Genomic DNA, 27989 nt, shown 5'->3' on the forward strand with positions numbered 1-27989 from the left:
CCATTGTTTGGATCTGGAGCATGCTTTTTCATAGGTTAATCAATGCATGTGTGTGTTCCTATATGTTTATAATATTTCCCATGTAATGCATGTGACTTGACTCTCTTGCTTGAAGTTGCCTAGAGCTACGTAGGTATCTAGTTTCCTACTCTTTCCTTGTGGCATGCCGTATTTGATGTAGGGTAGATTACATTGACCTGTCTTTGGTATGGAAATCCATTGGACAAGTCACACTCTCTCAGCCACGGAGGATGGCAATGGCAAACTCCCTCTGAAAAAAACTTGTCAAGAAGTTCCTTTAGGGTCACCGTAAGTCGGAAACAACTTAAAGGCACATAACAACAGATTACATTGTACTTTATTCTGTTTCATAAGTAATAGGTTAGCTAGATAATTCTGGTTAGTACCTGGGTAGGAGACTACTTACGTATTCTAGGCCTATTCCCACTTAATCTGTGAGAACATTGTATATAAATGTCATTGTTGAGTAATGGTTGGTGTACTTACTCAGGGACTGAAGAAACTCCCAACTCAGACACACCACTCTTTTTGTATGATACTAGGTTAGTCATAACCTCTCAATCTAATCTTCTATAGACTTTTTCTAAGGATAAAATGGGAGATGGGTGGCAAAGGAGAATACAGCTTTGTACTCTAAAGCAGGAAGACAGCATGAATATAATAAATGTTGCATTGTGTTCTGAGTTGGAAAATAGGTGGGTTATAAATACAATTCATAAATTAACCAGATTTTTTTTTAGTCCCTTCTGACTGATTTTGCAAATATATGTTGGACTGTAGCCATTCATTCATTTAAATGAATTACGTGTCATCCATTCATTTGAATGGGTCTTGCATAAGGATTATGAAACAGCCTATAAAAAGAGTGGATGATATATTAACTTGATAACCACACGTCACTTACCACAAGAGGCAAGATACTTCTTCTCTTATCACGCTAGCAACATGTTTGACATGTTCTGAAAGGAGAGTGCTTGCATTAATAATGAAATACAGCTAGCATGCTGTCGCATTTCTCTTCATTCCTTCGGTTTTGTGGAGTTTTCCTCTTTACCTTTGATTTAGTGTTACGTTTCACAAGTACTAACGGTGAAGCACCCTCATTTTGTATAGGAGGAAAGATGAAAAATCCCTTCGCACACCCTGATTCGCTCTGTTAAACCTATCTTTTGTCTGGTTTCTCATCTGTGTTTGTTGTTGGATAATCTTATCTGAGCAGTTGACAGTTCAGAGTTGTTTTCTTATGTACTAGATTTGCTCCAGGCTCCTTCAGGACTGGAGTTTACAGTTGTCTAAATGAACTTTGGCTGCTGGGTTGTTGTTTTTTTACTTCTTCTATAAACCAATTTGCTAGAAAATTTGCAGTTGAAATTCTGCCCTGTAATTGTGTAATTGGTTTCTTTGTAAAAGGAGGACTTCTTGACTCTGCAGCGGCTTTCCTTCTCCTTTACACATTGTACCTTTTCCTGGTTAATGAGGGGGAGAGAGTTATGTTTAAGACATACTCCGCTTGCATTACTATTCAAATTAAGTGCAAACAGGCACATGCAGGAAATGAGTAAATGCTCAAGCATGTTTAGTGTCAGGGCAGAGATGGTTTAGTTCCAGTATTGGGCAATTATGGTAATTTGAGTCCTATAATTCTAACAGAAAACTTGATTTAACAAGGACTTCGGAGAGCTGAGAACACTGAAGCTGGTTACATTCCCTTTATTTAATCTACTCTGTGCGGATTGCTTTGACGTAGATGTTGTGGATGAGCCATGCTCTGGACATTGTGCTGATATTGCTAAGGGTGCCCTTGTTCATTCAGTGCTGAGAGGTTACAGTGCCTTAATATTTTCCTGATGTCCAAATACAGACCGTTACAACAGTAAAAGATGTGGCACCTCCTGCAGCGGTTCGACACATTTGTCTGGGATTCCCTTGCCTTCCGGATTCTCCTCCATCCCCACCTCATGGATAATGTGCAATGGTTAGATGTTGGGAGGCATGTAGCCCACTCTTGCACTTTGCCATTCTTTTGGTAATGCTCTTGTCAGTAGCTGAACTGCAAGGCACCTCTGCTTCTGTTGTTTCTCACAGCCTGCACCAAAGACCATTAAAGGCTAGTAGTCTTTTCTCATTAAAACAAAAAGCATTGCACACTGATCTGCTATAGCACTACATTTCTGTGGGCAGCAGGACTACTGCCACTGTCTAAACTTCTTTAAGTCAGAAAAGGGAATGGTGCAAAGGTGGCAACACGGTTAGTATAGCATTTCCCCCCACCAGTAAGGATGTGCTGTAGTATGGCAGCTGTCTGTCCATCCCCCATTTTCATGTTGATTTCAATTGGAACAGGGAAAGTCATAAATATGGCATCTTCCAGCGCCTAGTGGGCAGCATGACCCCCACGTCTGTGCTGCACTTTCCAGCGTTTCCATGTTTTGCTGTGGTTGGGGATGAAAGAATAGAACATGCAGACTGAACAATGGGTGGACCTCAAATATGTACTTGCTTTCTTGCAGGTACCTTATTCATTTCATTGGGTAATTTGTTTTATTCCCAAGTAAGCCTGGTATTTTACTCTCTGAGCTCAAGCTTCTTACCCTCAGCTCTTTTTGACCAACTGAATTAAATTTAATTTTGGCCAGGAAAGTTGATATAATTATACTGATTCCCTGTATATGGAAGTGTGCATTGAAAGTTTTAATTTTATGCTGAGTTAAAAGAAATAAAAGAAATAAATAAGTGAGCAGCAAAACAAACATGCTGATCTGGATGCATCTTTCGAGTATTAAGACAGCTCTTGTCTGGTGTGTTTGTGTGTGGCATATTCATACACACTGCTGAAAGGTCAACTGAAATTAATTTTTAAGGTGTTGTGGGCCTTTACAATGTCCAGCACAAATGCCATTTTTAAAAACAAAAACAAGAGTTCTTTATGCTTTATTGTTGAAGCTGAGTAGATCAGCCAAGCAGAAAAGAGGAAGATACCACTGCAAGGAAAAAGTTATCCTCTCATTAACCAGATTTATTAAAAACAAGACAGATATTCATGAAAACTGTAGTTCTTACTTGTAGCATTCATAAATTCAGTCTGCTGGGCGCTGACTCCTTGTAATATATGTAATATAGGAGAGCTTGCACTCTAATGGCTAGAGAAGGTTGTTGAATGTTCTTAAACATAAGAAGAACTCTCCTGCATCTGACCAGAGACTTCTGATACTGGAGGTAATACACTGTGCCTTTGGTATCCTCTGGAGTTTGGTTTCATAACCCTCTGTAGATACCAAAATTTGTGGATGCCCAAGTCCCATTATATATAATGGCATAGTTAAATCACATCCCTTATTTTAAATGGCAAAATCGGGATTTGACTAGAGTGAGGTGCATCCAAGCCAGCATGTTTTATATCATTCCAAAAAGAGGGATAAGATTTTGGAAGGAGTAAGGTCATAGCAACTGTGTGTGTGTAGTGTGTGTGTGTGACTGGGAAGTGTCATAATGTTTGGCTATTGAAAAATAAAGAAAGCCTGTTCCTGCTTAGCAACTGTTAGGAACCTTACTTTAGACAAAGCACTGGAAAACATGAGGTGCAAACACTGTTCCATTTCTTCCATTGAAGTGGTTCCCTTTTCCTTTGAATAGGAAAAGGACCATTGTGTATCGTCCTTGTCTTGAAGGTGAATTCTCTTCTCTTCCTACTGTTTATCAAAGAGATGTTTCTTCCCCTCATTCTCTCTTTTGTTTCACAGAGATGAACAATGACCATAGTTGACAAGACATCTGAGTCCTCAAAGCCTTCGGCTTCTGAGAAGCAGCCTTTCAGCTCCGTGGCACCAGCTTCCGGAGATATGGACTCAGGCTCTGCAGGATGGGGTGCTCTGTCTTCTTCTTTGGAAGCTCCAAAACACAAAATCTCTTTGGGACCGGTGCCAGGAGCTGCTGTGTATTCAAACTCCTCTGTACCCGATAAATCTAAGCCCTCAGCCCAGAAAGATCTGTGTAAGCATAACACCTTTTTTTTTTTGTAAGAGTTGTGCAGGTGAAGAAGGCATTCACATTAGTATTGCGTTCTGTTGTTGTTGTGTGCCTTTTTGGTTTATAGTGACTCTATCACAGCAAACAGGGTTTTTTTTCGACAAGATTTCTTCAGAGGAGGTTTGCTTTTTGACTTCCTCTGAGGCTGGGAGAGAGTGCCTGGCCCAAGGCTCAGTGGATTTTCATGGCTGAGTGGAGATTCAAACCCTCAGCTCTAGAGCCGGGGTCCGAGGTTCAAACCATTGAACAAAGAAGATATAGGCAGAGTTAGGCAGACCAAATATGATGATATAATAATGCATATTCTTAGTCAGCAATTTTTGTGAAGGTTTTGTTTGATTTGTTCAAATATTTTTAATATAGTTATTAATTTTAGCACATAAAACATTCTGCCACAATTCCAGTGAATGAGATAATAATGATAAAGGAGGAAAGGAAAGTAATGGTGAAGTGGCCTTGTACCATAATAAATTAATGGCGAAGAGCTGGCATCAAGGCAAGAGGAGCCTAATGTTCTGCTTAAACAAACAAAACCTCTCTCACTGGTAGCTTTCAGCTCTGGAGGTATTGCCACGGCTGTTTACTACCTGGAGTGAGGTGACCAGTCAGTGCCTGGGTACAGTTGGAGAAAGAGAAATCAAGTCGCTCCTCTAGATCTCCAACACTTGCTGAAGATCTGAAGAGCAACCTCATTTATCTTCCCAGCTGCTGAACTGAAACCAGAATCCCTGTTATCTAATCATGTCCTCCTCCCGACACTGTTAAATAAACAACCATATACTGAATGGCTCCTTGTGTAACCTTAAAAAAACAAACCAAAAACCACATTCACATCCTCCCAAATTCCATGCATGCATGTCACCGATAGGATTCCAGCCATAATGTTGTTCAGGCCATCTTTCAGCCAAAGGTTTACTCAGCTTTTTATTTTAAAAAAGGAAACAAAACTATTTTGTTACAATTTTTTAAAAGATGTCTTTGAGTCATTATTCTTATCATTCTCTTAATTACTTCAGTATTTTCAAAACGTATCTTTGTTCTTTGGCAGCTAGCGGTGATGGCATTGCAGCGCCCCAGAAGGTCCTTTTTCCAGCAGAGAAGATCAGCTTAAAATGGCAAAAAATGCACAGAGTTGGAGCTGGTCTCCAAAACCTGGGCAATACGTGCTTCCTGAACTCTGCTTTGCAGTGTCTGACCTACACCCCTCCTCTTGCCAACTATATGCTTTCTCATGAACACTCAAAAACCTGTGAGTATATTTTAACATTTGTTACATTTTTTTCCCCTTGAAAATGTAAAACAGAAGACTTCCCCTGCTTGGCATCACCCAGATAGGTTGCTGGCTGGCAATAATGGGAGTTATAATCCAATATTTGGCAGCCACCAGGTTGGGGAAGGCTGAAGTTAAAGCTGAGAAAAGAAAGTCTTCAAAGTTAGTTCAAGCTAGTATTTTGAAACTACCTAATACAGAAAGGCATATACCTATTTCATGCAGATGCCTTAGTGCTGTACTGAATTTCCAGTGCAGTAGCAGAATACTTACCAGCCTTATTACTTGTGCAAGTATTCCTTCTTTCTCATGCCCACTAAGTCACATACATGCATGCAGTCTTTGCTATATACATGTGGTCTTTCTCAGTCTCTTTCTCTGTGTTATAAGAGAACAATTCCATATGCAATCAGTATAATGTTATATACGGTGTTTGCCCCATCAGGGACCTGTGAAGTTATGACTGCTGCCAGTTCCAGCTTTAAAGCTCTTGTGTCAGTGCTGCACATGGTATAAGGAAGCAGGCAGGTTCAGTTTATTATTTGCCTGTTGGTTGAGGTGGGACTGATCTGTTTTCTCCAGGTATGCAGGCAAAGGTGAATAGACTAGTTGCATTAAATGGCATCTTCCCATTCAACATGTTAGGAATACTAACCTTCTTTTAGTATTACGTTAGTGGCCAGTGTTTTGCTAGAAGATTACAAATTTGACATGTTCTGTTTTAAAGTAGTGCATTGCAGGTAGTGTTCTTTCACTCTTTGTTCTGTCAATAAGTGCAGCATTTCCCCCCAAAGAAGAGTGTAATGGCCTAATTTATTGTTTTAGAAAAACTAATCCATTAAGATTAGGAGAAAGAAAAATCACTGGATAGGCTGATTTGAAAAACTTTATTCCTTATGTTCATTTTTAAAGAAACTATCAAAATTTTCCTTTATGTAGTTCCTTCTCAAAAACATACGTTCACTGTCCAGTAAAGCCCAGTAATATACAGTGTGTACAAGCATCAGACAGTTAGTTTTTATTAAAGGTGAGGACTTTTTCCCTCTAAAGAATATAGCCCTGTTCAGACGCCCACATACAGCTGCTTTGGGTCTCTTTGGAGGTATGCTGTTGAAATGTGCATGCATCCTAAGAATCCGGAAGCTGCACCAAAGCTGCCCTCCAGTGCTTAGGAATGGAGTGTGGCTTTGGCGCGACCTCTGGACTCTTAGGACCCATGCATCATTTAAACAGCATACCTCCAAGAGACCTGAAGCAGCTTTATTTTGGCAGTTTGTAACAGGCCATAGTCTTTTACAGGAGTTTAGCCGAAACTCTTCTGAGTGGCATATAAATAACAAATTGTTATGTGCTACATATATAATAAATAATACATATATACATGAATGAAAGCATCATAGTGCTGCTGAGTGATGGGATGGTGGGATGGTGGTGCTATATTTTGAATATAGATTTGTCTATATATAGCATAAAGATTAGCTTTGTTTTGCTAAACTGCTTAGAGTTTTAAAAGTAAGGATGACAATCGAGGTGGTTCCTTGTTTTGGAGGTAATGTGGTCCCTGTTGAATCCCTTGACACAATTGCAAGATTATGTTTGCTGTTGTGTGCCTTCAAGTAGTTTCTGACATTTGGCGACCAGATCCAAACCTATTATGGGGTTTTCTTAGCAAGATTTGTTCAGAGGAGGTTTAACTTTGCCTTCTTCTGAGGCTGAAAGAATATGACTTGTCCAAGGTCTCCCGGGGGATTTCCATGGTAGCATGGAGTTTTGAGCCCTGGTCTCCAGAGTCATAGTCCAACACTCAAACCATTACATCAGGCTGGCTCTCCCTACATTCTGTATTTAATGCAGTAAAATAAAAACACATAAAGAAATCCAGTAGCGCCTTTGAAAGTAATTGGAGACAAAACATTTCCAGCATAAATTTTTGTGAGCACAGTCCACTTCATCAGATGCACGGATTATAGACTATGCATGGAATATGGACATCTCTGAAAGCTGCCTCTTCTTCCCACTTAGTTTGAAAGGTGCTACTGGATTCTTTTATGCCTCTTTGCTAAAACAGATTAACACAGCTGCTATATTTTTGAATGCTAATGCAATAAAATGTTTGACAGAATGATTGATATTGGTAGGACAAAAAGCATTGGTCTTCTTAGTGAGAATGCACCTTACAACATGGAATGAATTAATTTGTCTTTTTCTCCCCAGGTCATGAGCAAGGATTTTGCATGATGTGCACCATGCAGGGTCACATCACCCAGGCCCTTTCGAATTCTGGCACCGTCATCAAGCCAATGCCTGTCATAAATGATCTTAGACGTAAGCTTATTAATCAACCTCAATATGTAGTGCATGCAGTATGGTTTGTTCCAAATTGGGCCCACATAACATGCCAGCCAACAAGCCAAACCTAGCCTACAAGGTCTGTATTTGGCCCTTCCTTGTTTGGTAGTTCCTAGCAGGCAAGAAAAACAGAAGCTATGATATGCCCGTAAGGGCACTTTGGATGGCTGGTTGTCTGAATTCAGTATAGGAAGTAATAAGCTACATGGATTTGATCTACATGTAGGTTGAGTAATTCAGACTCTGGGGCCAAATCCAGACCTTTTTGGATCCCAGTCTGGCCCTCAGGGGTTCCCTGGGTGAATGTGTCCCATCTCCAGCTAAATCACTGTCTTCCTAGCTTTTATAGGTGTTTTCCCCACATTTTAAAAGATTAAAATGCCTGTTGTTAGCTGCCAGCTAAAATACGCTGGTATTTCTGATCCCACCATTTTGCCTTCGGCCATACCTCAAGAACTTAGCTGAAATTGAATTTGGCCCTTAGGCTGAAAGAGATTCCCTACCCTTGATTTGTTTTTTGAAAGTAGGTTAACACTTGTGGTCTTTTTTGCTTCTTAGGAATAGCAAAACATTTCCGTTTCGGCAATCAGGAAGATGCACATGAATTCCTACGGTACACTGTTGATGCTATGCAGAAAGCATGTTTGAATGGTAGCAACAAGTAAGTTGTAAACAGAATAATGTTCTTTATTCCTGTCCCTCCAGCTGTTGGTTTCTCTGTAATGATTTGAAGTATATTTTGACTTCTCAGTAATCTACTTATTTTTACCATTTTTCAGATTGGACAGACACACTCAGGCCACCACATTCATTCACCAAATATTTGGAGGATATCTGAGATCTAGAGGTACTTTCCAAAATAACCACAATTTTTTCTATTTTTGACATTTACTAGGGAGCTTCAAGTTTATCTTGATACAGTATCTTCATACTATGCTTCACTTACATATATTTTTCTTTCAATTTCAGTAAAATGCATGAACTGCAAAGGAGTTTCAGATACATATGATCCGTATTTGGATATTACACTAGAGATAAAGGTACATTAATTTAGGATGGTTTTATTTAGCTACTCTGCCACAGTACAGTGATTTGGAGGGAGGGTGAGATTTATACACAATTCTTCATTGAAACAAATATTACCATGCATTTTATTTTCCAATCCAGAATATGGAAATGCTGCCAGATCATGAGCATGATCAATAGCCACTGACAGACCAATCCTGCATGAATTTGTCTAATTCCATCTAACCTAACGGGTGTCACCACATCTTGTGACAGTGAATTCCATACATTTAATTATGCTTTCTATGAAGAAATGCTTTCATTCAGGTGATTTCCAAAGGGATAGTTGTGTTCATCTGTTGCTGCTAAGACATCGTGCAATGGCTCTTTCATTAAAAAAACAAAATTATTACAGCATGAGCTTTCTTGGTAGTCCACATAGGCTCATGTTATAGTAAATGTGTTGGACTTAAAAGTGCCACTGGATTCTTCACTGTTTCAGGTGGCATGTATCCTGCCAAAACAAAATGCAATGCCTCCATTTAAAATGGATGGGTAACAGAGATGTGACACTCCAGACGTTGCAGGACTGCAACCACCATCAGCTCTCACCATTGGCTATTTGGACTAGAGTTAATGGATGTTGAAGTTCAACAACATGTGGAAGGCCACAAGATGCACACCCCTGCTTTAAAGCTATCAATATGGGTTTGCAATATTTGTGGCTTGATACAGGTGGAATGTTTTCAGTTCTTATTTGGAAATCCTAATTAAATGATTTGAAACACTTGCTATTTGGAAGGCATAATACATTAAGGAGATCCTAGTACTTGCTAATGTGAATATTTTTCTTTATGTACTTGTTGTGAAACTCACTTCAGTTTCCTTTTCCTTTTATTTTAGTCAGCTCAAAGTGTTAATAAAGCTTTGGAGCAGTTTGTCAAGCCAGAACAACTCGATGGTGAAAATGCCTATAAATGTAGCAAGTAAGAAGAAAATTACTTTGCATCTCTATTAAAAGATCGAATGGGTTTCTATGTCTTATGTGGCTCTCAAAAGAATTTGGCTTGCATGTAATACAGAAATAAAATGTGTTGTTTTATATATTGATGATTATTTTGTGATATATGATGTAAGAAGTGCCCCTTTGCCTTGTGTGTCATAAAACCAAGCCATTTTTTAAAACTTACATATCTATAATAAAAGAAATCCAAAATAGAATGTCATAACCTGTTCTCCATAAATGAATTGGACATTATGAGGCCCAGGGGTGAGTTGAGAAAACAGTTGTTTTCTCTTTGCTCCATAGAGCTAACCTCTTAGAATCACCTATTTTGAACTGATACCATTTATTTATGGCAGCTTGCATTCATACTAATACCAGTATGACTCTAGGAAGAAAAGTAAATGCAAAAGAAAATAATCCTGGAAGCTGAACAAGTTGTTCTCTGCATTTGTTTTAGGTGTAAAAAAAATGGTTCCTGCATCAAAGCGGTTTACAGTACATCGGGCCTCAAATGTCCTCACCTTGTCCCTGAAGCGGTTTGCAAATTTCAGTGGTGGCAAAATTACAAAGGTAACAGTGTGCTACAGTTGTACCTCAGTTAGATTTTATAGTGCTACATATGAATATTAAAGCATGTTAAAATCAGCATGCTGGAATCAAATTTGAGAATGAATAGTATGAAAACACTAATACCCCTGTCTTCTTCCACCCTTGTTTCATGTTGTTTCATGCTGTTCACCTGGTCTATGAGCAAGTGTTCATGTGTTACTTGTACTCACCTTGCCCCCATCTATTTTCTTTGGGCAGTTAAGCCGAGAATAAGGCTTCTCAGTCTTTGATCTTCCAGCACTTTTGTTGTTGTTTTGAATGAATTTGTTTTTGTTTTATGTACTACCTGCCCTTTTTATGTGCATTGGATCATTGAATTTTTAAATAAATGGTCACTGGATTGTTTTCTCTCCTGACGTGTTTCAAAAATATACAAGTCTTTTTCTTTTCTCTTTAGGAGGTAAAATATCCTGAGTATTTGGATATCCGACCGTATATGTCCCTGCCAAATGGAGAGCCAATTATCTATGCGTTGTATGCAGTTCTGGTCCACACTGGTTTCAGCTGCCATGCAGGACATTACTACTGTTACATTAAAGTAAATATCCTTTTTGTTCTCTCCCCACTCATTTGTCTAATATTTTCTATATGCCGCCTTTCTGATGAAGCACTCAAGGCTTATTCAATTTTATAATGATTGTTTGTGTTGTAATAGATATTTTGCAAAGGAAAATGTTACAGAGATTGCAAAGGAAAATAATATTTAGGATTGTTGTTTTGTGGTTTTATGTCATTTATGACTTACGGTGACCCTAAAGTAAACCTTGAGAGCCAGTATGGTGAAGTGGTTTGAGCGTTGGACTGTGACACTGGACATCTGAGATCAATTCCTACTGGGTGATCTTGGGCAAGTCACATACTCTCAACCCAGATAGGTTCACCTTACGGTTGGCATAAGTTGGAAACAACTAGAAGGCACACAAAGGTAAACCTGTCATGGGGAAGCAGCAAAGGAACAAAGTGCTGTGTGCTGCTGCCTCCCTAAAATAGAAACATTTGAAAGAATGTCTCTCTTCCCATGGCAATCTCTTCCATGTAGTTCCTTGCTGATCTACTAAACAAGATACTCCTTATCTTACCTTTTTACTTCTACTTCTTCATATTGTTGTGTGGCGGTACTTTCATTTTTTCTTCCACTAGAGGGCAGTTTATCTTGTTCATGTCTAGCAAGCCTTTCTTCAATATAAATCAAGACATTTTCTTTCTATCGATCATAAACACACTTGATGTTTACGGTTCTCATTTTCTTGTCACTGTGTTTAGAATTCTAAGCATGTTGGATTGATATGAAATCTTGACCAGAATGCAGGCGGGGAAAGGAAAGGTGTCACCTGTTCTTTAGTGGGTTTCCGCATCACTGTTTTAGATTTCCAAGCATTCTTCTTTATCCCGCAATTCGTTTAAAGTCCAGTAGCAGAATTTCTCAACTCAGAAATTCTTTATGTGATGTTGCCCCTATAAGGACTTATAGATGCAGTTTGGAAAGGTGTAGGGGTTTAAAACTGAGTAATTTGAAGAGAAGATAGTCAGAAGGCCAGGAATTAATAGCAGAGACACAGGTTGATGCATCAGAATCTTTTTTGGTTCTGGAATCTTTAGAAGCTTTCCCTGCATGGCATCTGGAATCTTTGTGAGATGGAATAGTGTAACAACGTAAGAAACCAACAGCCCACTATCTGTTCCAGCATTCTCTTCCTATACTGAGCAGTCAGACACCCCAATGGGAACCCAACGAGTAGGATATAACTCTAGTAACACCTGATCACTTGTGTTTCCATTCTGACAATGGAAACAATATATAGCTATCATGGTTAGTAGCTGTTGATAGCCTTGTCTTCTGTCAGATTGTCTAATCTGCTTTAAAAACCATCCAGGTTCTTCCAGTAGCAAATTCCACAGTTTATGTCCTGTTTGATTAATTTGAGAGAAATCAGTAGATAGTATGGACTATAGCTCTTCATGAATAGCATCCCAGCCCCACAGTATACACCTGTATCTGTATATTTTCTCTGAACTCTTTGTAAACGTTTTGGAGGGCTTCTTTACCTCCTATGGTCATCTTGAGATACAGTTGGGAAAGGGTGCTTTCACTTGTAACACAGTCTTCCAGCAATTCTTTGGCTTGCTGGAGAAGTAGAGCTGTGTGTCCTCTGTATACCAATGAGCACCCATTCCAAAACTCTGGACAAAATTTCCGCCACCTGCAATTCAATATGAATGTTAAACAGGAGACAAAATCATGCGGGGACATTGTGGGTCAAACTAAATAAGGGTCCTTTATCTGCTCTCCAGTTAGTACCCATCACACAACAATGTCTCATATCCTCTACCAAAAAGGTACTTAAGAGATGATCATTCGGTGATAACAATAGCAGCTGAGAGGTCCAGCTAAACTAGCTTATATGCATTCTCCTTGTTGAGCTCCCCATATACAGTACCTTTTTCACTAAGACAATTTTAGTCCCAAAACCCAAGTGAATAGCTAGATTGGGATGTGTGGGGTGGGAATCATGCAGTCCATCAGATTATGTTGGTCTGCCACTCACAGCATTCCTCATGTTTTATGCTGACTGGGGCTGATGATAGTTGCATTGCAACAGCATCTGGAGAGCTGCATGATTCCTACTCCAACTCTAGAATTTGCTCTGTCCAAAAAACCCTTGAATTCAGCTGTTACCATTCACTTGAATAATTATTAGAACATTACAATTCTGTAACCAATCTCAGTAATAACAAGAGACTGGCCCAAGGTTGCTGAGTGGAGGTTCCCTACTTTAGTTCTTACACAGCATTTTGGTTCTCTAGCTTTCTGTAACTTATAGCAGGGCATAACATGCCTTATTCATAAGGAATAAGAATTTATATTATGCATAATTTCTTTTTTCTTTTATAGGCCAGCAATGGGCAGTGGTATCAGATGAATGATTCCACGGTCTCAAACAGTGACATCAGAACGGTATTGAATCAGCAGGCGTATGTGCTTTTTTATATCAGGTAATGTCAAATACACTTACAGTTTATTTCCTTTCTTTCTTGATACACTTGCCTTTTAATTTCAGGGAGTGGGGAGAAGGCTGTTGCAACAACAACAGCAAAAAGTCTTGGAGGAAGTTTTATTTGGCATATTCTTTATGGCAATCTTTGTGGATGCTACAAGTGATTGAGTAGGTTGGAGTGTAAAGCTGATTCCAAATCAAATTTCTTAGCCTTTAAGGTGCCATGAAACTGTCTTGTTTTTACTATCCCACATCACATCTCTAGTAACCTACTACTAATTGAATCTGAAAAGTGAAACGATTTTTAGCCATGTATTACAGCCATATTCCTTTTCTCTTTTGTTTTTTACCACTGTACAACAAAACAGTTGGTTATGTAGCATTAAAGTAGAGTCAGTAATAGAGTGCTGGGCTACAAGAATGTTGGGTTTCGATGTGGATGAAACCCAGGCTCAGACCCTCTCCCCAGTAGCCTAGCATCTTCATAGTTATAAGGTGAAAATACTACTTCTCAACTTATTGGAGAAAGGGTAGGATCTCTTTGACACATTAAATATACCACCCTAGGAAACAAAAATGAATCATGGACAATACAAAATTGTGCAAAAAGCTCAGTCAACAAGCTCAGTTAACAAATGTGAATCAATGTGTCTTGTTATCTATTTCTTTAGGTCCCATGACATGAAAAATGGCGGTGAACACATTCATTCTGCTCACACTCCAGGGCAATCTTCTCCCCGGCCGGTCATTAATCAGCGGGTAGTCAATAATAAACAGACTGCCTCAGGATTTATTGGACCACAGCTCCCTCCCCACATGATTAAGGTAATTCTCTCTTCTGAAGACTGACATAAAGTAAGCTTGTAAGATACCAGGTGTTTTTGAAAGCTTCAGCTTCTAAAATAACATTATTGTAATTCCAACCTCTCCTTACCATTCATTTAAGACATATGGAAAATTAATATAGAATTTTGTTCTTAAAGAAGCAAAACATGGATAAATCTGTTGTATATCCATCTGTTTGTAATCGAAACATCTATCAAATCATTAGAAGCAGTTCTCGAAACTTCCTTTCATTTATGGAGTTCTGATTGTATTTACAGTGGGCCCTCCACATTTGGTTGGGCCCCCATGAAAGTGGAAAAATTGCAAATAAAAAACAGCCTTTTTAAAACCTGAGAACACCTCTCTAGGAATCTCTAGGTCCTCCAGTGCAATTGGAGGTCAAGTTCCAGCAGAAATTGTAGGTCCTCATGCTAGAGAAGTGTTTTGTCTAGGTCCTGCAGTGTAACTCTACGGTCAGCTTGTGGCAGAGTTGCACTGGAGGACCTAGAGATTCCTTACAGAGAACATATTAATCAAATCAGTGAATATTCAAATCCACAAAAGTCAAAGTCACAATTGTGGAGGACTGACTGACTGTACACCCAAATGTTGTTGAACCATCTCAGGAAAGGAATATGGGAGAAGGAGCAAGGTGTCTTCAGAGCCAGTAAGACTACCTGCTTCCCTGTTAATCAGTGGCAACTGTTTGCCGCTCGCTACTCCACAGCAAACGCTTCCCATAAGGCAGCTACATTCTGCAATGCCATTACTCTAGCATGGTGTACATAAGATTTGAGTAACTTGTGGTTCCATTTTTATGATATATGGCTTCTAGAGATCATTGCAGCCCTTATAGGTTGAAACAGAGCTATGGTGTTGACTGGCTCTAAATTCGGAAAGTGTGGTTCCCTTGTTTAAAAAAATCAGAGTGGCTTAGTTTAGACACAATAGGAAACCATGGTTCATTCTGTAGCCATGGATTTGTAATCCAAACCAAGTTATGATCTTATGAATGCATCTCACCACCATGCAGAATCCTCTGGATGAGACACTGTGGTTGTAGTAATGATTCATCAGTTCAGACACCACATCCAATTCTGATTTACCAATCCAGAAAGTATGACAAACCATGATTGAGAAAGCTTAACTGGTCAGCAGTGCTTCTGAAGGGAGCCAGTATAAATATGAGAAAAGATAGAGAATTAGCTACAAGATTGTCAGATGCTTTCAAATTTTAGCTGGCTCATTTTCTTAACGGTTTCCCTCTTATTATTTCAGAATTCAAATCATTTGAATGGAACTGGATCTCTAAAAGAGACTGCCAGCAGTTCCGCTGCAATTGCTAGCAATGCCACCCTGACCAGGCCATCTTCTGCTCCACCTGCCACATCCATCCCAAACTGGACAATGAACAGGCCTGCCACTGCTACAATGCCTGACCCTTCTAAAAAGCAAAAAATAACCATCAGTATTCACAATAACAAGCTGCCTGGTCGCCAAAGTGTCTCTCATGCCAGCTGTACCTTGGATAACCTCAACAAACCAGCCCCATCCTCAACCATTTCCAATCCTTCTGCAGTGCAATCTACCTCAAGTGCATCAACAGTATTGGCTGCTAACCAAGTCCCCAAACAGACAGCTCCCAGTGAATCCTGTTCCAAGCTGGTAGTGAATGGCAAGCCCAAACTCAGCCCAAGTATGTTGGTCCCTTATGGGGCTGAATCTTCAGAAGACTCCGATGAGGAATTAAAAGGACTGGTAAAGGAGAATGGCCACTCCAAATCTTTCAATGGCATTTTAATTGAAAATGCAGCCGCTACATTGGAGAACTCCTGTCCGTCTTTTCACAACGCTGAAAAGGAGGTATCGCAGCATGAGCCATCCAAAAATATCACAGTCGTCCTTTCCATTAGTCTAAATGATGCCCCTAAACAAAATGGACAGATATGCAATGATTCCACTTGCCAAGCAAAGCCTGCGAAATTGGCAGAAAACCCATTTTCCAAAGCAAATGGATTGCCTGGAAAAGTGAGTCTGTTTCCACTCTGGGGTTTTTCGCTTCATTGGACTTTTGATACTGGTTCCTGGCAATCCATAACTGGCGGATTCATGGTCCCAGGGGAAGGGTGTTTAAACCACATGATGAAGCAGTTTTGTTGGAGTTAATCAGGTCTATATGTCTGGTTTGTGTTAGAAGGGAGAATGTCTGGGAGCTCTACATAACATCTTGGATGGGAGAATACCATGGAAGTAAGGCCTGAAGATAAAAGAAAGTAATGAAAAGAAACCTGCAGAAATCTCTCTTCTCTCTGGCTGCCCCTTCTGTGGCCCAAATTTCTTTTCCTTTCTTTTGTCAGTCTTGGCCATGAATAAACTGATACTAATGGTTGACATTCAAAATCCATAAAAAGTGATACCTTTATTGGCCAACCAAAATGCACAAAATACACGATGCAAACTTTTGAAGCTCAACTGGCTTCTTCATCAGGAAAAATATTAAAAGTCAAACTGGGAAGAGAAAGAAAAATGATATCGGAGTCATATGGTTGTAACTTATCAAGATGTTGTTATAGTTGTTTACTGTTAGGATGGCACACAGGGATGGCCATGTAGACAAGCCATTACTCTTCCTTAGCCAAGCAGGAAACTGGACAGTAAACTCCAGGAAATAAAATTTGAAGTCCATTAGCAACACAAAAGAAACTTCCTTTGAGAATCATATTGTTTCTCTCTTGTGTGAGGCTACCAGCCTCTTCCCTTGGCAGAGAACATCCCCTGAGGCTAGTTTCCAATTTGCAAACCACCTTTAAGTCTGCTTCTGAATTATGACTTATCAGCATGGCTGATAAAATTCTGCAGCAGGCCTATCAGACCGGCTGAGGAAACTTCATGTGTCTGTTGTTCCATTATGACATTTAGTGGGTGTTGCAATACTTGACCTCCTCTAGATTTCTGGCTTCTAAACAAAGAGGTTTCTGTACCTGAATATATATGAACAGTGCTTATTGAAAATTACTTCCAGAGGTAGGAAAAGGTACAGAATAGCTTTAATGTCCATGACGGCTCCTCCATTGGCTATAGTTTCTTATCACATCCAGTAGACTGCAGACAATATGCTTGACCTGCATAATTCATGTCACAAAATTCAGCTCTTATGGATGCAAAAGCTTAATTTCTTTGCACAGTGTTATGTGCAGCTGCACAGTATGAGTTGGCCTATGGAGATTGAATGGGAGCAACCCTAGCATGCTTTGCGAGGCTGGAAAAGACAAGCAACATCTACAGCATTCCTAGGACCCCTGTTTTTAGTTCTAGCAAGCCATTCCCCTCTCCAGGATGTTGTAAGCCTACTTTCCCAGACCTATGCTATTTATGTTGCTATGGCAGTTATAATCCAGTATTTCTGGATGTCACTAGATTGGAGAAAACGCCTGTAGCAGGCCAGTTCTTTCACTCATTCTGTGTCCCTCTGATTTAGTTTTCTAATTAACATTCAGCGTTTAGGGGCTTGTGAGCATCTGAAGTTTATATTGGATTATTTCCAAAAGAAAGTGAGGTTGGGTGGGGGTTTTTAAAAGAGATTTTGTACAGTTTAAAACCATATACCTATACAGATTCAAGGCAAGGTTTTGGAGATTCAAAGATTTGGTAAAGTTGAAACTCACCAGGCCTCCAGGAGGTGTCCATTCCATAACTGGGACATCACAATGGGGGAAGTCCCCTCTTAGGCAGTACACAAGACAGTGTACTGCATTGCACCCATTGGGGGACACAAAAGGGAATCTTTCCAACATTGTCCAATATAAAGAGAGGCACTCCTGCAAGTGTCAAAGCCCCCCAGGCTGTTTAGGACTTTAAATGTCATGACTAGTATTTTAAATTCAGACTAGATGCATATTGGCAGCCCATGCACTTCCTTCAAAATGGCTGTTTCTATAGTGCGTCCTTATTAGTAATTCAGTTGCTGCATATTGCATTAGCTGCAATCTGTTTTGCCTTCAAGGGCAGCCCCTTGTTGGAGCGCATTGTAGAAGTCTAATTGGGAACATATCAGTACATGGATTATTGTAGCCAGTGTATCCCTGGTCAAGAAAGGCCATACCTAGAAGGTCCTAACAGGCCAAACAAAGCTGATGCTCCAGGCCCTTGAAACTGCCTGCTTTCAGCGGCGGGGAAGGGACCACAAGTGCTCCTAAGCTATGCACCTTTTCATTCAGGAGGAATTTGTCTGTATCTTGTGCAGCCATTAACTAGTTCCCAGACTTGGGAATAACCAATCTGCAAAGTCTCCATATTATTGGATTCAGTTCCAATATATTATCCTTCATGCTGTGTGTCCAATGACACTCCCTCCTGCATTAAGGCAGCATGCTTCTTTTTTATAGTCATTCTGAACCACAGAGATGGCCTTACTCTGCTGCACATCTTACTGCTGGCGGGAGGTTTGGGAGCTGTAGTACTGACTGGACTTAAGAGCCGTTAGGCTTGTTGCTTCGTCCTTTTATTCTATATAATAATCTTTCTCCCTTTGTAATTAATAGGGTGTTCCTACAACTTTGTCCCCAGTTCCTGAAGATAGAATCTTAGACTCTTTCAGATACAATCACCTGAAACCCTTTTCAGAAGACATCAGGTAAAAACATTCTTGCCTTTTCTAAACACGTTTTTATTAACTGTCTCTAAAATTTACAAAATTTTCACAGGACGTCAGAATGCTTCTAAGAAGTTGTGTCTATTTCTTAGTTTCATACAGTATTTTGGTTTTGCTGATGGCACATATTGAAATGGTAGAGGAATAGTCTGTACCTTCCCCAGTCTAGCCCTTTGTTTACTTTGATGTATTCGGTGTAAATAGTTAAATAAAACCCTAGGCAACCATTCCTAAGCTTCTTGCTTTGAAGACCCAGTGCAATATATGAGAGGTGCTTTGAAATGCAGGGTGTGCATTTGACTGAGATACTGGCAAGGTATGAGTGAGTCCAGTGGAATGCTAAAGACTAGCTAACGTTTTGTGCCAAAAGATTTCGCAGGACAGACAAAGGCTCTGTTCATCAAATGCCTGAAAGCGGTCATCACATAAAAACCATGCCTTTGAACAAAAATAACTTTTCTTCCCAGGAATTAAAGAAAGTGTTAACCCATAATGGTCTGTCTTGCTATGTATTTTTCTTTTTCTGGCTTCTTACAAACCTTTCTTTCTCTCTTATGTGCAGTGCTAGTGGAACGGAAAAACCTTTGGAAGTGGATGGCTCTTCTGAAGAGGTCCCCAGTACCCTCACTAATGACATCCAGAATCTGTTAACCCCTTCAGATCCTGAAATCACTTCTACCACAGAAGACCCGTGTGAAAGGGTTCACCCCAAAACAGACACTGTGCCTCTTGAGAGTGTTGGACAGCATAACTTTAAATCCAGTCCCCAGGGAGCAGCAGAAGAATCTTCTAGAGAAAGCAAAGTGGAGGTCCACACAGAAAAGATGAGAGGACCAAAGGAAGGGAAGGTAGCTTGGGAAAAGAGCCCCGAACCTGCCAGAGGAAATACTGGGGCAGCGGAAAAAAGGGCTCAAAGCCCTCTTTCACAATCTGACAGTGAATGTAGTTCTCAAAAGCTTGCCACTCTAAACACGGCAGAGAAATGCCAGGAAACGCAGGACAATGTAAAAATGTATGATGATGCCTCACCTACTGACGACTCTTCCATTATGCGGCCAGACGTAGGTGGGGAGAGTCTGTGCTCTAAGGACAACAACAGACCGGGAGAGAGTAGTGAACAATTCAAAGGAGACAGTGAGAGGCAAGAATTGAAACGCCTTTCTCCCTTTAGGGAGAAAATTTGCACCTCCAAAAAAACCGACAAGGAGCACTATCGTTCAAAAAGAAAGCACTCGGAAAGTGAGGAGGAGGCAGAGGATGCAGCGGGGGTGGCAGCACCCACCCGGAGCCAAACGGAGGGGCATCACAGCAAGAAAAGATGCTCCCACAGCAAGGAGAGAGCAAGGCCACCAGAGCATTATCGGCGCGAATATTCTAATACGAACTATTACAGATTCCCATGTAGTCCAGATCCTGGGAGGAGTTTGGGGAAATACCCACCTTACAGATCACACAGCCGAGGGAAAACGGACTCTGAAAGGAACAGACATTGTTACGGGAAAGGAGAACGGTCATGGAGTAGAGAGCGACATCAGGATATCCCCAGGAGATGGGAAGGTTGCAGATCTTACAATTACTATTATTCTTCCCATATCCCCAGGTATAATCAGGATAAAAAATTTACTCTTTCTGAGAGAGACTATAGCAAATCAAGTCATGTTTACAGTAGCCCATATAAATATGATTATTATAAAAGCAGATGGACTCATGAGCAGGAAAGGAAAAGGAGATGCCAGAGCCCTGAGGGGAGCGAGGGCACCCCAGAAAAGAAATGCCAAAAGGTCTTTCAGAGTGAATCTCTCAACGAGCAAAGAGGGCGAAAACACAAGAAGTCGAAGAAGAAGAAAAAGTTAAAAGACAAACACAGAGAAAGAGATTACAGGTTAGTGGCATAGCAGTAAGAGACCAGCAAGCGTGCAAGCTGGCATCTGTAAAATGTTCTGTTATCACTGTGGCTTATAAATCCTGAATGGGAAGCGGGTCACTGCTGCTTGGCCTTGCGGATACTCATGTGTGTCTTTGCTTCTGAGCTGGGCTAAAGTTCTTTTGCCTTGAAGGTCTGTGGTTCCATCAGTGCAGGTAGTCTTTCCAGTGATGCCAATTGCAACTATTCAGTTGCTGTCGTCACTTTATCACCTGGTGGCCATCCTCTTGGTAGTGAACCGCTCTATACTGAGCTTGGTTGGGCCTCAGATGGCAAACATATAGTCCATCTCCAGAATTGTCTTCTCAGCCTTACCAGCCTAGTAGAATCTACTAGAGCTTACACAACTGGCATAGCTTTTCAGGTTCTCTGTTCACTTCCACAGCAGGCTGAGGTAGATGAGTAGGGCTTTCTGGAGAGAGTTAACTTTATTCTGTTCAGCTGTTGTTGTTTGTAATGAGAGAAGCAATAGCTGTGTGGTAGGTGCACTGCTTTCTGTGCAGATGGTTGCAGGTTCAATCTCTGGCATTTGCACTAGAGAGCCTCAGGAAATGAAGAAAAGGGCCTCCTGGCTGCTGTCAAATCAAGAGCAAGCAAGACTGAATTACAGAGTGAAATAATCTTGAGCTAGGATAAAACAGATAGGAAAAGTGTGGAGCTCAGTGATAGTGCATGCAAAAGGTCCTCAGCTCAATCCTTGGCATATCCAGTGAGTCCAGTTTATACAAACTCTACCAGTTTGTATCACCAGACTGTACTGAGCTAGATGGATGAACAATTAGCCTTCATATAAAGAAGCTTTTTAACTTCACAAAAATTAAACCATTGAGTAGTACTTTTCAGTATTAAACAAAAAACCAACCCAATCTCACCACAGTAGAATGAGAATATAGTAAATTGGATGCCAGAGTCATGCCAGGAGAAGCAGATTGGCTCAGGAAGGAAAGCAAGAGGTGAGGCCATTTGTGCTTGCCATCAGATGATGTGCAAAGGTTCTGGGGTTGCAGCCAAAAAGGCCGTCTTCTGGTTAGGGAAGTCTGGCCTCCGCATGGAAGGTAATTCTCAGCAGGGTCATTTCAGCAAATCTTACATGGAATGGGAGTGAGGAGAGAGGGAGAAACTCCCATTGAATTGATAAAGTGAGTAGATCTTTGTAGTGGGAGTGAATTATCTTGAGATTTAGCTGAAATCTCATATAAGTTGTGAATCTACAAGTGTGGCTTAGGTACATTACTTTGCTCACTTGTACATCACCATCTGTAAAATGCATATAAGGGTGCTCTTCTTCCTGCAGGACAATGGAACAAAGAGAACTGATGCTAAAACATGTTATTTCTCTTTTGGAAATGTTGACACTTGGTTTGACAGCCGTACATGTACATGTAAAAAGGATCTAGGGGTCTTAATGACACAAGTTAAAGCACAAGTTGTTAGGACTGATGCGATGACAAAAAAGCTAGCACGGTTTTAAGTTGCATCAGTAGAACTATAGTATTTAGAGCAAGGGAATTAATAGTACTATTCTGTTCTGCTTTGGTCAGACCTCACCTGGGATGTTATGTCCAGTTCTGAGCACCACAGTTTAAGAAGGATATTGACCAGCTGGAGCATGTCCATAGGAGGGCAACCAAGATGGTAAAGCGTCTGGAAAACAAGCCCTGTGAGGAACGGTTGAGGGAGCTGAGTATCTTTAGCCTGGACAAGAGAAGATTGAGAAGTAATATGATGGCCATCTTTAAATATCTGAAGGGCTTAAGGTCACCTAGTGAGTTTTCATTTTTGTTATTTCTGTCCTCTTACATTCTTTGTAAGAGTTATTCAGCTTGCATACAGCTATCTCTTTTACTCCATCCCTTCTAAATATACCCATCTCCTGTATTGGTGCGCTCATCCTCAAGACAATGCCTCTGGTAGTTCTTATTTTCTTGGCTACTTTTACCATTTATGAAGAGGCCGGTCAAAGTGGGGCCCTCCAGACATCTGATGTGGAAGATGGAGCAAGCTTGTTTTCTCCTGCTCCAGAGGACAGGATCCAAAGCAGTGGATTCAGATTAGAAGGAAGGAGAGTCTGACTAAACAGGAAGAACTTCCTGACGGTAAGCACTGTTCTCCAGTGGCATAGAGTACCTAAGGGGTTGGTGGTCTCCCCTTTGCTGGAGGTATTTAAGAAGTGGTTGGAGGGCCATCTCTCAGAGATGCTTACAGTTGAGAATTCGGTTTGGGTGTGTGTGTATGTGTCTAAATCCTAGAAATATGTACAGTAGTACAAAGTATGTGCTTAAATCCATGGTACTGGCTGACAAACAGGCTATGTGACTCATAGCAACATGAGTTAAGAGTCTAGCTTTAGTCACACCTCTCTCTGTCAATCCCTCCTTGCTGGAGTTATTTATTTCAGAGCAATTTTACTCTTTAGATGAAAAAAGGCTGCTAGAGCAGCTTGTAAAGATGAGTAATAAGATAGTTCCTGCCCTCAGGCTTACAAGACATGCCACATGAGAGGAAAGGGACTGAGAGGGGGGAGCCAAAATGAATAGGTTGACTCCGTTCTCCTCTTTATGTTGTTCAGTTGTGAAATCACCTCTAAAAATCATAGTCAGTTGGAGGGACCAAAACTGGGAACACACCACCTCATCATCATCATTCTCCCCACCTCCCCAATTCTGGGATTCAGAGCATCTTAAAAAATTAAAACAAATGTAGATTAAAATGCATTAAAATGCATTAATTAATTAGTTTTAATTAAGCCGCACAGACATTTGGGGCTTACTTTCTCTTTTACAAAGTCTTGGGTCTTGGGACAGTCCTCCAGGTTGTCCGTCTGAGATAGCAACCAATCTCTTTGGATGGCTGTCTGGGTCTGGGTCTTTGGTGGCTTTGGAGGTGTCATAGCTTGACATCTCCGTCTTAACCAAACTTGCACCAGATTGCTCCCCACTTTGTTTGAGCCCAGGTTTCAAACATTTAAATAGGTTTTAGGTCAATAAGGATGGACCTTGTTTAACTCCATACATTGTGTCTGGCCTCATTTGTTCATGGTTGGTCAACAATTGGTCTCTGGGCTGTGTGTTGAACAGTGTTGTGTTGAAGGGAACTTTTTGTTGGCCTCCATGAGAAAGATCAGGGAGCCAAGTGAGATCATATATAGGGGGTGAAGGAGAGGCTATTTAAAGCCTATCGTTCCTTTCCATACTCTCTTTTGCTGAATCTTCACGACTCACCTACCCACCCTCAGTGCAGTCTGTGTATTGCTGGTTGTGCTGACTGTTTAATACATAAAGGACAAGGCAGAAAATGACTTTATTTTACTTAACTGCAACTCAGCAGTGTAAGAGCTGCTATCACTCCTTTTCTGTCCACTCAACCCAAACCAGCACTCTGGTATGGAGTGCCCAGAAAACTTTTAAGCCAGGGTAGGCAAAGTGCAGCCCTCCAAGCACTTGCCCTCCTCGCAAGTATAGCCACCACTGGGGGATGCTGGGAGTTGCAGTTCATGTCTGGAGGGCCCCACTTCGACTGGCCCCGTCCTAAATGGTGACAGTAGCCAAGAAACTAAAAACTACCAGAGGCAATGTCTTGAGGATGAGCGCACCAATGAAGGAGATGGATTTATTCAGAAGGGATGGGGCAAGCTGAGTAACTCTTAGAAAGAATGCAAGAGGACAAAAATAACCAAGTTGAAAACGCACTACGTGACCTTGAGCAAGTCACACACTCTCAGCCTCAGAAGAAGGCAATGGCAAACGATCTGAAGAATTCTTGCCAAGAAAATCCTAGGATGGGTCCTCTTTATGTTGGAGTTGACTCAGGAGCATATAATAACAAGAGATAGCTAAACTTAACTTGACATGTGCCCAATGGACTTTGAGGAGGAACCAAAGCATAAAGGCAAAAACAGGTGAAATATGAAGCCATAGGAAGAGGCAGTGTTTCTCATTTGTGTATCCCTTCCCCATATGGGTATGTTGCAGGGAAGGAAGGGTAAATCAGCTGAGGACAACTTCCTCCCCTCGTGTTGAATTTCTTGTTTGGATGCCAGTGTTGTGCTGTGGATTTTCCTGTTAACTCCTCTCCGCTTCCTCCAGGCATCGCCAGGATTCGGACCTATCTGTGTCCAGCTCCGAGGCTGAGACTCACAAGCATAAACATAAGAAAAAGAAGAAGAAAAAGAAGAAGCGTACAAAGAAATCCGAAGAGTGCGGTGAAATTTCAGTTCCTCCCCTCCCTAAGCCAACCAGTTTGGAAACCAAGAATCTCAAAACCTGGGAGATGATGACACAATCTTCTTTGGAGGCTTGTAGGAAGCATGGCAGGACCCAGCAAGATGGAGACACTGCTGTTTGCCAGAAAACAAAAAGTATAGAAGGCTGCAACAGAAATGGCTCCTGCCCTCCTACAGATCATAATGTAGGTAAGAGACTCAAAAGTAAAACCCAAGAGACATCTATGGAGTGATTCTGTATTTTGTCCCCTTCCCGGGTTAATTAAGTTACATTTATTTTATCAGACTTAGGAGCCCTGGCAGGACAATGGTTAAATGCTAGTCCTGCAACCACAGTGTTGTGAGTTCAATCCTGAGGGCTCCAGGATTGACTCAGCCTTCCATCCTTTCGTAGATTGGTAAAATGAGTACCCAGCTTGTTGGGGGCAGTTGGCTTAACACATTGTAAACCGCTTAGAGAGTGCTTAGTGTGGTAAGACACGGTATAGAAACGTAAATGCTATTGCTAGATTTATGTCTTGCTTTCCCACTGGGACATCAAGCCTTTAGCACACATGGTTCTCCTGCCTCCCATTTCATCCTCACAGAGATAGGTTAGATGGAGGCTGGTTTGGGGCCAGCCACTGAGCTTCTGTAACTTCAGCTCAGTTGTTGGCTGAGTCGAGATTTAAAAGAAGGCACTAATGCGGAAGTGCCATAGTGGCTACGGCTACTCTTTGCATGGTAGACTCCAGCAGACACCTCCAGAGGCAGAGCTTAGGGGGCCTTCCTTTGGCTTTCAAAGCAGGGTGGGAAAGGCACAGCCTATAAGCTGCACAACCAGGACTAATAGTGACTGTCACTTCACTTCAAGGGAGTCCAGTATTATATTAACAATAATGCTGGGAAAGGTGGAAAGGTGGAGGGAACTAGAGAGGAAAGCCACATGCTAGATGGATGAACTTTATTAAGGAGCTGTGGGTACGACTTAGCAGGATCTAAGCAGAGCAGTGGAAGACAGGGTCGCCATGGGTCAAGACTGACTCTAGGGCAGGTAACAACAACAGAGTGACTGATCAGAGGGAGAGGACCCAAAGAGCAGTGGCCTAATCCAGATTGATGGGGTGAGTGACTCCTGTTCTTGCTGCTCCTTCCCTTCTTCATCAGCCCCAAGGAATGGCTGCTGACAGCGCAGGCGACAAACTGCTGTGCGTTCTCATGCTGCGGTTGCCAGTGAAGCTGCTTTTACAACTTGTGTGGCATTTGAGCTATAATATCCAATCAGTCTCCAAGAATAACCTTCTCTCCTTTGCCTTTCAGATCCAGAGCGTCCGCTGGAAGCCATTCCTCCACAGCTTGCAGTATATTTATAAACCGAAAAGCGATTAACTCTAATTCATAATTGGTGCTTCAGAAATACTGTACAGGATTTTACCATGGAAAACCCCCCTTTTTTTAGTTTTTACCTTGAGAACTTTCTTTTTTAAAATGGTCTGAAATCCAAAAATAAACACCGGGGAGGCGAGGGGGGGCGGAGGATGGAAACTTTCTACAATTGCTGAACATCATAAGAGTTAACTTGTAAATGTCACAGTTAGAATTAATGCCCTGGAACAGAACATTTCAAATGCTGCTTAGATACAGACTCAGGTTGATTGTGTTACTCATGCGATGCTGCGCCAAGTCTACACATCTGGCGCAGGGAGGAGCAAGGAAACAACAGGATGATCGAGCTGCAACGGATAGTCTCTATTTAATTTAAAGAATTATTTAAAAAATGTCACACACAACTAGGATTTTTGCAAGAGCTTCATCTGTTCTCTGTGATGTCTGCTACTAGAAACTCACTTCGGTTATTTTTATTTTCCCATTGGATTCCAGTCTTGGACTTTGTGAAGCGTCTTGTTCAGACTCTACTTGTTTTTGAATGTATCTCAGAACACGTCCGAAGGCCCCCGGCCGCTGCTCTGGATTGGGCTGTCTCTCTGGGCCCCTGGGATGTCTGTCCCCAAGGAGCCATCGCAGGGTGCTCACACAGGGAGGCTTTCTGCCTTAGCCAAGATCTGTTAGGCTGGTATAGGGAGGTCACTTGCAGATGTTTGTCCTCCCCAAATGTATTTCCCCACTCTGGTCTCCCTTGCCTTTCTGGCCAGGTTTTCCTTCACCATCTCTGTAGGGTTTTCTTTTCTGCTAGGTCTTGCCCCCTCTGTGGCCTTCTGCCTTTTCCCCTCCCCGCCATGTCCTGGCTTCATTCACATCCTTTCCCCTCATTGAGCGTTTGTGCATCTCCTTTGCCTCTTCTTTTGATCTCCCCTTCCTTCCTTTCTTGCCTCTCATAGCTATCTGCCCTAAACTGCTATTGCTTGGCCCTTTCAAGCTGTCCTGTCATTCCCAGGCTTCTTATGGGCGACGGATGCAGTGGGTGCTAAGACTTAGAGCCGCCCTGCGTCGGCCCAACAATGGTCAGAAACAGCTGTCCTCATCCTTGCGTTGTTTTTAAAACTGTTTTTATTTTAATATTGTGATGCTTGTCTTGACGGGTCTCAGTTGTCTGGTTCTTGTCCCTTCAAAGTTTCTAGTTTCAGACACATTCATACAGTACTGTGATTTAATTTTTTTTTAAAAATGATGAAAATGCTATCAAACTGTGATACACTTAATTCACTGGTCCTGCATCAGGAGACGGAGTGGGGAAAACTGTATTAAATACAGGTCATCTGAATAATCTGTCTGGTTTATACAAGCTGTGTTGTTCAGAGATGTCTAAAGTTTGATCTTTGTTTTTTTAAAGATAAAAGCACTTGCCCCACTTGTAAATATGGCATGTAAAATTTATATAGTATATAAATACAGCAAGTCAAAAAATGTTTTTCCAGTGTGTGTTCACTTTCATTCCCACCACAGTTACCTGGCCAGAGTGTTTGGGTAAACAGCCAAGTTGGCTGAACCTCTGTGAAGATCATTTGTCTCCATTCAAGATTTATAGCTTCTTAATCCGGGTGAGAAACTAGTGACTCTGGATTTAAACCAGGAATAATTGTAAAATCGCAAACCGGCTAAAAAAAAGAGGAAAAGACGTGGGCTATAGCGTGAAAATGTGTTTTAA

The 27989-nt window shown here is 41.2% G+C and overlaps 1 protein-coding gene across 3 annotated transcripts; it reads left to right on the forward strand.

The window, feature by feature from the left end:
- Positions 1-293: 293 nt before the first annotated feature.
- Positions 294-27752, forward strand: USP42 (ubiquitin specific peptidase 42). Of its 3 annotated transcripts, XM_042437923.1 has the most exons (16): positions 294-4011; positions 5096-5296; positions 7532-7642; positions 8225-8327; positions 8446-8513; positions 8636-8706; positions 9575-9658; positions 10137-10247; positions 10684-10824; positions 13180-13280; positions 13954-14107; positions 15386-16135; positions 18649-18740; positions 19321-20640; positions 24768-25093; positions 26204-27752. In XM_042437923.1, exons 1-16 carry the CDS (start codon positions 3771-3773, stop codon positions 26254-26256), a joined length of 3927 nt encoding a protein of 1308 aa, XP_042293857.1. In that variant the 5' UTR covers positions 294-3770; the 3' UTR covers positions 26257-27752. The 3 variants fall into 3 exon arrangements, with proteins under 3 accessions (XP_042293857.1, XP_042293855.1, XP_042293856.1); XM_042437921.1 differs by lacking the exons at positions 294-4011; positions 5096-5296; positions 7532-7642; ... (1 more) ...; positions 8446-8513; positions 8636-8706 and adding an exon at positions 8848-8998 and having other exon boundaries at positions 9575-9657; positions 10135-10247; positions 24768-25089; XM_042437922.1 differs by lacking the exons at positions 294-4011; positions 5096-5296; positions 7532-7642; ... (1 more) ...; positions 8446-8513; positions 8636-8706 and adding an exon at positions 8850-8998 and having other exon boundaries at positions 9575-9657; positions 10135-10247.
- The last annotated feature ends 237 nt before the right edge of the window (positions 27753-27989 follow it).

This window comes from Sceloporus undulatus, chromosome 8 (genome assembly GCF_019175285.1).
Source record: "Sceloporus undulatus isolate JIND9_A2432 ecotype Alabama chromosome 8, SceUnd_v1.1, whole genome shotgun sequence".
NCBI classification, from domain to species: Eukaryota; Metazoa; Chordata; class Lepidosauria; order Squamata; family Phrynosomatidae; genus Sceloporus; species Sceloporus undulatus.

Bases quoted from the DNA above. Each gene is read 5' to 3' on its own strand.
- USP42 (XM_042437923.1), top strand. From the start codon at position 3,771: ATGACCATAGTTGACAAGACATCTGAGTCCTCAAAGCCTTCGGCTTCT. The intron at 10,248-10,683 runs GTAACAGTGTGC...TTTTCTCTTTAG, and splicing joins GTGGTGGCAAAATTACAAAG to GAGGTAAAATATCCTGAGTA. The intron at 16,136-18,648 runs GTGAGTCTGTTT...TGTAATTAATAG, and splicing joins CAAATGGATTGCCTGGAAAA to GGTGTTCCTACAACTTTGTC.